The sequence below is a fragment of the Apus apus genome, chromosome 6 (genome assembly GCF_020740795.1).
Source record: "Apus apus isolate bApuApu2 chromosome 6, bApuApu2.pri.cur, whole genome shotgun sequence".
NCBI lineage: Eukaryota > Metazoa > Chordata > Aves > Apodiformes > Apodidae > Apus > Apus apus.
In genome coordinates this window covers 13,083,727-13,092,899 of record NC_067287.1, presented here as the reverse complement: position 1 = coordinate 13,092,899, position 9,173 = coordinate 13,083,727, and the positions used below count along the sequence as shown (strand labels likewise).

At 50.0% G+C, this 9,173-nt stretch overlaps 1 protein-coding gene across 1 annotated transcript; it reads left to right on the top strand.

The window, feature by feature from the left end:
• Positions 1-1,140: 1,140 nt before the first annotated feature.
• INHBB (inhibin subunit beta B) lies at positions 1,141-7,559 on the top strand. Its single transcript, XM_051624142.1, has 2 exons — positions 1,141-2,160; positions 4,796-7,559. The coding sequence occupies exons 1-2, from the start codon at positions 1,758-1,760 to the stop codon at positions 5,569-5,571; spliced, it is 1,179 nt and encodes a 392-aa protein (XP_051480102.1). The 5' UTR covers positions 1,141-1,757; the 3' UTR covers positions 5,572-7,559.
• Positions 7,560-9,173: the final 1,614 nt, after the last annotated feature.

Here is a 9,173-nt window from a genome sequence, read left to right as displayed (position 1 = left end):
TGGCATCCATCTCCCGACAGGGGCGGGAGGCGGGGGGGCCCAGGCATCTCCTGTTAGCCGTCCGTCCGTCCGTCCGTCCTGCCGGGGGACGGGACTGGGACGCTGGTCGGTGTGCGGTGGGTGTGTTTGGAAGAACCGGGAGGGAGGGGACGGGGGGAGTTAAAGAAACAGCATAGTTAATATTTCCACATCAGGAAGTTACTGTAATAGCCCAGGGGGCAAAAGACTTAACTTAATCTCCTAAATAGTGAGGAACCCATGGCGTCTCTGTTATAGGTTGGAGTTCCCACGTGGTTTTAACTCCTGTATAAAAGTTTCAGTAGAAAGTGCCACAATGTCGTGATTTTGCAGAGGGGGAAAATTAGCAGGAGGAGATCAGAGGAAGATAAGCGAGGAGCGAGCCGCTTCCCCAAGACCTTCCACTGCGGATCCGACAGGGAACATCAGACGCGTTAAAAACAAAACAAAACAAAACACAGCGTTCAAGCCAGCACAAGGCGAGCGAAAGATCAAAAAGACGCGGAGAGGGAGAAAGGGAGACAGATTAACTGGCGCAGCAGCAGCAACAACAACAACAAAAATCACACTTAAAATAATAATAACAATAATAATAATAAATCCCAAACCACCAACAAGGGCGATATTGTTTAAAAAGAGCGAGCGAGGGAGCGAGTTGAAGAGCTGGTCTGACCGAGTGGATCCGTGCAGCTTCTCCTGGGATCGGGATCGCCGGGATCGAGCCGATTCGCCGCTCCGCGGCCGCGCAGCGTGCGGTGCCGCTGCCCGCGGCGGGGGCCGCGCCGGGCGCCGCCGAAGCATCCTCGCCGGACTCCGGACCCTCCGCGCTGCTTTGAAAATAAAAGCATCTCGCTGATAATAAGCGGGGCGGTGGGGGGAGAAGACTCGCAACTGTGGAGCTGCCAAGCCGCCGTACCCCTTCCCCGCCGCCCCCGACCCCCTCCCCAGCTATGCTCCGGGTCAACTTTGATGGCACGTTGAGAAGCAGTGGGCGCTGAAGGGGGACAACCGAGAGGCGCGGGGCCGACCTGCTGAAAGACCTGCACCCACGGCCTGTGGATTGTTGTCTTGCGGGGGCGGAGTGGGCGGGGGGGTACAAGTGGCATTTCTCCCCCCCACACCCCCCCTCCTTCCAGGCTATAAATTGGATTGTATATAAATCTGCTTCGTTTATCTCCCTGACCCCCCTCAATGACGCTGGACTAAAGAGCTCCTCTCCGCGGCCCGCCCGGACCTGCCGAAGCGAGCGATGGACCAGGAGCGGCAGCGCCCGGGGATGCCCCTCTGAAGCGGCGCGGGCCCGCGGGGCAGCGCGGCGCCGCCTCCCCCCTGCTCCCCGGCTCCCCTCGCACCTCCGGCTCGCTCCCCCTCCCTCCTCCCCGGGCTCCGCAGCCACCCCCTCACCTGCTGCCGTCCCCCTCCCCCGTGGAGCCGGGCTCTCCGTGCACGCCAAGCCTGCTACCCCTACCCCACCCCCCCCAACCCCCCCCCCCCAACTTCGCCCTCGGTGCCTGCGTGTGCAGCCTTCCCCCCCCTCCGCCTCCCAGGCGGCACACGCCGCTTCCCCGGCCGCCCCCTCCCTCCGCCTGCTCCCCCTCTGCGCGGAGCGGTTGCGGCCCCCCCGGCTTGGCTGCCACCGCCCCCTCCGCGCCGCGGAGCGCAGGGAGCGGCGCTGCCTGCAGACGGGCTCCCTGCGGCGCTCCGGGGCGGCCCCCAGCTCGGCCCCCCGCTCCTCCGCCATGGACGGGGCGGCTCGCCGGGGGGTGCTGGCCGCGCTGCTGGCCTGCGGGCTGCTCCTGCTGGGCGCCGCGGCCACCCCGACCCCTCCGGCCCCTGCCGGCGGCTCCCCGCAGGACACATGCACCTCCTGCGGCTTCCGGCGGCCCGAGGAGCCGGGCAAGGTGGACGGGGATTTCCTGGAGGCGGTGAAGAGGCATATCCTGAGCCGGCTGCAGATGCGGGACCGGCCCAACATCACGCACGCCGTGCCCAAGGCGGCCATGGTCACGGCTCTGCGCAAGCTGCACGCCGGCAAGGTGCGGGAGGACGGCCGCGTGGAGATCCCCAGCCTGGACGGGCAGGCGAGCGCCGGGCCCCCGGCCCACGACCCCGTCTCCGAGATCATCAGCTTCGCCGAGACAGGTGGGCGCCGCCCAGCCCCGCGCCCCCGCCGCCCGCTCTCCCCTGCCCGGCCGTCCTCGGCCCCTGCCCTGCACTGCCTGGCCTGCCTCGCCCCTGCCATCCCCCTGCTGGACCTCCCTCAGTCGTCCCGCTCGGCCTGCCTGCCCTCCTGCCTGTCCTGTCTGTCCCCCTGCCTGACCCCGGGCACTTTCCCTGACCGCCCTTGCCTGGCCCCGCTGCCTGGCCCTCTCTGCACCCTGCTTTTGTCCCTGCCTGCTACGGACACCTGGCTGCTGGGCTCACCCGCATGCCCTCCACCTCTGCAGCTTTCTCCTTTGCCCCACGACCTCAAATGCTGGCCCCGCTTGCTCTTTCTCATCCTCTCTGCCTGTGTCCCTGTGCCCGGGCTTGTCCTCGGGTTGTGTCCTGCAAATCCCCTGGCTGTGTCCCTCCATCCCTCTGCAGCCTTCATGTCCCCGGTTTCCCTCCGGCTGCCCTTCCACCTGCACCATGGCTTGCCTCTGTCCCCATGCGTCCCGCTGTCCATCCTCTGCCTGTCCCACTCCATCTTTTGCATCCCTTGCTCCGTCTCCCTGCCCTGCACGTTCATCTGGCTCACTGCATGCATCTGTCTGTTGAGGCTTGCCTTCGCCTGTCCTCCCTTTCTGTTCGTTTCCCATTTATTTAGCTTTCATTCGTAGTGTTGGCCTTGTCTTTTTGTCCACTGTGTACAGCCTCCTACCAAGTGTGTCTGTCTCCTTTCTGTCTGTCTGTCCGTTTACTAACTGTGCCATCCATCCCCACGGTACCAGCCATCTCAGTCCTGTCCAGCCATTGCAGTTATGTGTCACTGAATCCCGTCGGTGTAGCTTTCCAGCAGTTTATCCGTGCAACCGCTGTGCTCATGAACTTTGCACATCTGGCCATCACACCATCACTCTGCAAATTAGCTCCCTCCTGTGAATCTGTCCATCTCTCCTTTCCTTCATCGCTCTATTGCTTAGTTCATTTTTTTCTCTCTCTATCTTCCTGTGGCATCTATGTATCAGTTGTCCACAAAATAAATCTCTTTCTATCCTGTATGCTGCCCACTCATCTTCTTTATCTACCCTCCCACTTACCAAAGGCATATACATTTACAGTATCTATGGGATCTGTTGCATTATACATATGCTTGTTATATTCACATACAAAATTTATGGGCACACACAATCTCACACAACACAAGTGATGTGGATCGGTGCAGCAACACCATACTGTTCTTTTTCTGTTACTGTCACCACAGTTTATAAAGAAGTTTTGTATTTACTAACATGCAAAAGGCTTTCTTAGGTACCGTTTTGGGTTTATTAGGCTGTTGTTGGGAGGTCTGGGGTGGGCTCATGCTTCCATTTGGTATTCAATTAATTGCTGGTTTTTGTAACACTTCCAAAATAGACTTTATGTAAAATGTAGACACAAACAGTGAAAAATTCCTGTCCCTGAAATATTACAAGGTTCCAAATTGCCCCTGGAGGCACATTTGAAAGGCATCTAGGATAACAAATGAAGACACCGGCTTCACAAAAAATCCCATTCAGAGATTGACAAAAATAGTGAAGATTCTTAGGGAAAGGAAAAAAAAAAAAAAGTGCTTTTGGCTCTGTATAGAAAGAAGCAAGTCAGATAAGAAGAGATAAGAAAATATTTTTCCAGCAATCATTTAAAATAGTGATTGTGAGGCTTTGATTCAAGGACCAGAATTACAGCCTGTGCCGTAAAGGCCAGCTTGCACATTTATCACCTACACCAAATTTAGGTAGGACTTGGGGTACAAAATTGCAGAAGGACCATTAGTATTTCTGAAACATATAATGCAGCAGGCTCTTGTGTTTACAAATAAGGGGTTATGTCAGACATTTGGTGACATTTGCTTGTCAGTGACAATTTCACTCCTATAAATCTGGTGTCACTGAAAAGCTTCTTGAGAACAGTCAGTAATGGCGTTGCAGCGAGAGCAGCTACTTCATTGCCTTGCCTTGCACGGGAGTTCAGAGTTTTGGGGGAAAAAAACCAAAGATTGAAATGATTAATAACAGCAGATCTTCTACCAGAGTAACTGGGAGTTAGCTTGATCTGTTGGACAAGCAGGCACGTTACTGAAAATTTTCCTCTCCGTCTCATGAATCCTCTCTTGTTAAACCACGACGAGAATATGTGGAAATCGAAACAAAATCCCTGGTTTGGCATTGGCATTTCAGTTGTTCAGTAGTGAAAGGGCTCTCCCTGTGAGAACTGGCAGGTAGCTGAAAGTTAAAACTGTTCTTAAACCGATGAGATGGTGGAGTCCGAATGCCGATCTTTTCAAGGTGCTGTTGTAGTGTCTTTAAAGCTGGTGGCTGGAAAAAATGCATATTCTGGAGAGCTCTTCAGGGTGTGTGTGGATCTGACACATCCGACTGCAGCCCACTGGTGAACGTTGCTGTGGGAAGTCCCTTTTCAATGTGTTTTGATTGCAAATTGGGGATATCTGATTCACTGCCTGCTTCTGGCCAGCACAGCCCCGTCACCGCTCTCTCGATCCGCTGTGCTCTAACATTGTCCCTCAATCCAGACTGGCACACAAGCTAACGTTTCCTTTTTGACTTAATCTTGCTGATCTCTCCTTATCTTGCAGACGATCTGGCCTCATCTAGAGTCCGCCTCTATTTCTTCATCTCGAATGAAGGGAACCAGAACTTGTTTGTCGTTCAAGCCAGCCTGTGGCTTTACTTGAAGCTGCTTCCATATGTCTTAGAGAAAGGCAGCAGGCGAAAAGTAAGAGTCAAAGTCTATTTCCAAGACCCGGACACTAGCAACAAGTGGAATGTGGTTGAAAAGAAAGTTGATCTCAAAAGAAGTGGTTGGCACACTTTTCCCATGACAGAGGCCATCCAGGCTCTGTTTGAGAGAGGAGAAAGGAGACTGAACTTGGATGTTCAATGTGAGGGCTGTGAAGAGTATTCAGTGCTGCCAATTTATGTGGACCCCGGGGAGGAATCCCACCGGCCTTTTTTAGTGGTGCAAGCCCGCCTCGCCGATAACAAACACAGGATCCGGAAAAGAGGCCTGGAGTGCGATGGCAGGACCAATCTATGTTGCAGGCAACAGTTTTACATTGACTTCAGACTCATTGGGTGGAATGACTGGATCATAGCACCATCAGGTTACTATGGGAATTACTGTGAAGGGAGCTGCCCGGCCTACTTGGCCGGCGTCCCGGGGTCGGCTTCTTCCTTTCACACCGCTGTCGTGAATCAGTACCGAATGCGGGGGCTGAACCCGGGCACCGTGAACTCCTGTTGCATTCCAACCAAACTTAGCACAATGTCAATGCTGTACTTTGATGATGAATACAACATTGTGAAAAGGGACGTTCCCAATATGATTGTGGAAGAATGTGGTTGTGCTTGATTTAAGGTGTGTTTTTTTGGGGGGGAGAGCGAGAGAGGGCGAGAGAGAGAGAGAAACATTCCCGTACGAGATGGTGTTGGAGGAAGTTTCACTGTGTATCCAGGCATCAGTGTTGGAAAGTCACTGTGGAAAAGTTTGACAAAAAAAAAAAAAAAAAGAAAAAGAAAAAAGAAAAAAAAAATCATTTCACTTTTGTGTCAGGACAGTGGAAGTTTGTGGATCTTGGACACTTATATATTCTACCACTTGTAAGTTAATGCTATGAAATATCTTAAAGACACACACACGAAACGTGGGCACGCACACAAACACGCGCTCATACACACACGCACACACAGAGACACAGACACACAGACACACACATGAGGCAGCTCGGAAAAGGGACGTGAGCACAGAAAGTCAGTGACCAGTGACAGCAGACCTAAATGCCTGCCAGTACGAGTGAACGGCTGAGCAGCTGTTTCCCCGCCTGCCGGTGAAGTCACACTGAAATGAGCTCCCTTTGCTCAGGCAAAAGCACAGACTGCGAGAACACGACATATTCTTGCACGCAGGTGTCAAAATGACCAAACTTAGAAAATTAAAAAAAAAAAAAAGAAGCAAGAAAGAGCCGACCATCACCTCTTAGGTCTAAAGGGAAGCTGCAGGACACCTGCCTTGGGAGGTAAAAATTTCCTCTTAATTTAAATTTATCTAAATGTAAACATCATGGATACCCACATCTTCCTACAGCACTTCCAGTAAGGAACAGTGTGGTACCATCAGAGAGAGAGAAAAGGGGACAGACACGTGAGCAACTTCTGTATTTCTAACATCTGACTGTTGCAAAGTCACAAGCTGGGCTGGCGTGATGGGATGCTATAACTGCCCATCAGCAACACATGGATGGCTCTACCCGCCGTGTCTTGGAAAAGGGGATCCAATACTGTAACTGGACTGAGTTGACTGTTGGCATCTCTCACTGTTTGGAGAACGAAAAGTCAGAATTGCAATCTGTGTTCTTCAATAGGGGACTCGGCAAGGACATGTTATGTGGGGGACGGGCAAACAAGCAACTGCCACGACGACTAAACCAATGAACCCTAAAGAGGAGGGACAGTAACAGAGTGGAGACGTTCTGAAAAGTGCAGTGCGTTTAATAACAGGAGAGGAACATTTTAACAAGTCTTGGAAAGGAGGAGGGAGGAGAGTGCTTTCAATTTCCTTACCAGGAGGTGTCGAGGATGGCCATAAAGATCAGAAAATAATGATACAGCATAGCACTTGCAAACTGCTTGAATGCACGTATAATAGCACTTGCAAATTTCAATGCCTTGAAAAGTGGTACTTGATAGTGCACTTATCTTTGCTCACTATCTAGGTAAACAGGTGCCGCATGAGCTATGCAATTTAAAGTGTTGACCCATACTAGACAAAACTGGACTTATGATATGACTTTTTTATATTTTTTTATACTTGAAATTAAATCTTTTGCTTCTTTTTTAAAGCGAATGATTGCTTTTAATGTTTGCACTGATTTAGTTGCATGATTAGTCAAAAACTGCCATTTGAAAAAAATGTTATTTTTATAGCAGCAAAAAATGAATACAGTTAAATGTATTATACATAAATTTTGGAACCAAAGAGGCCAACATATTAGTTATAATTTTTATGAGATGGCAAAGCCATCATATATCATGTAGTCGTACTGAGCAATCCCTCACGAGGCCTACCAATTGTTTCAGGGTACAAAATGAATTCTGTTTGTTCTATTCAGTGTCTTTTCTATACCATACGCACATGGAACGTAGAGTGAAAAAAAATGACTATTGTAGATTACATTACAATATGTGCATCCTTTAAATCCAATTTTTATGTTTATTTAATAAAGTTCCTTTTAGGTTCTGTTCCATAATAATTTAAACCAAACAATTTTCACTTAGATTTGCTGTTGAAGTATTTTACATTTGTGTACAGTTTAAATAAATAAAAAAAGATTGAAAACTGGATGTGCTGCTTTTTTTTTTCTGCTTTTTTTTTCTGCTTTTTTTTTTTCAGTGTGTAACATCTGGAGAAACTTGCTGACTTTCGGGACTGAATGCGGCTGCAGACAGCAAACTGTCGCATTAGACCGTGGTCATATTAGTCATTGCAGAAAGCCTTGTCTGAGAGCTCAGCTGTGATCCTAAAAATGTGACACTCTAGTTTTCTTGCTGTCTATACGTGTAAGCATCTGCTGCTTTCTGCATCAGTGAGAGGTATCTGGGCGCAGGAACGGAGCTGTTCCGCATACCTGCAGGTCATTTACAGCAAGTTCCTGGTTCACCTGCTGTGTAAGAATGTAACTTCTCATCTAGGTCACTCCCTGATCGGTCACAAGAAGTCAAAAAAAAAAAAAGAAGAAAAAAAAAGTGGAAAGCACTTCCAGGAAAAAAGGTCAATGCTAAGTTTGATTAACTTTTGTTTTTTGTTCTGTTTTTTTTGTTGTTGATAAATTAACTGGCAACAAGGGGAGTAGTTTTGAGTTTGGGTTTTTACTGATAAAAACCCCCAAATTTTGACAAACATCCGCAAAAATTCTTGTCAGCTGCTCGTATATCCAGATACTGATTTAATTGATCTTCACAGATAAAGTCTTCCTCCTGGAGACCTGAGCAAATGCCAGCTGAAGCTGCCAGAAGGACCTCTGTTGACTTAGCAAACGTTAGAGCTGACCCTGAGACCTTGGAAGTGTTGAAGAAGCAAGTTCATGCAAATAATGGTGGGTTCTAGTTACTAGTCCCATTTAAGCTTAGCTTTGCCCACCCCTCCCCAAAGCCAGGTGTTGGGGTTAAACACCTTTGTTTTGGGAGACCTCTAGGAGCAACTTGCTGTGGCTGTGTTAACAACCTGCTGTGCAGGACTTTGTCCACCAGACCAAATTATTTTCATATTTCCTAGCTTTCTTACCACCTCAAACTGCACATTTATTGTCAAAGCCACAGCTTGCTGCTCCTGCTTCATCTCTTAGCAGCCTTCTTTCCCCTTGAAATGGTAAATACATGTCCCTTCAGTCTGAAGGCACATTTTACTTAATATGACACAGTCTTTGTTAAGAAGACTGGGCTGCACTTTTAAAAATGGGATATATGAAGAAATCTTGTCCATTGAAATGCAAGGCCCCGGAGGCTGGGTCTGGTCGGGTTTCATTCTTAATTGAAAGTGGTTGACTTCTGGGGTTGAAGCCAAGCCCTGCATGGGACACTGGGACTCCTGTGCTCACCCAGGAGGAGGGCAGGGAATCTTGGTGTGGGATTTGGACCTGCAGCTCCAGGGATCAGGGAGCTGCCAGCAGCCAGGATGGCATGAGCTCGGGCTGGCTGGGACTGAGGAGCCTGAGTGCACAGAGTTTTGCAGCTCACTACAAAACCACAAGCAAGCCTGGGATCCTGAACTCTTGTCACAGGAGCTGGCAAAAAACACCTCTTTTCTTGGTAAAAAAATTCACAGCTTTCTTCCCCTGCCTGCCCTGCTCCCCCATCTGCAGCTGTGGCCCTGACAGTCATGGGGCAGAAACACAAGGAGGAGCACAAATCACTGTGGTGTAAGGAGCATCATCTGGGAGGGGGAAGAGCTGGATTATA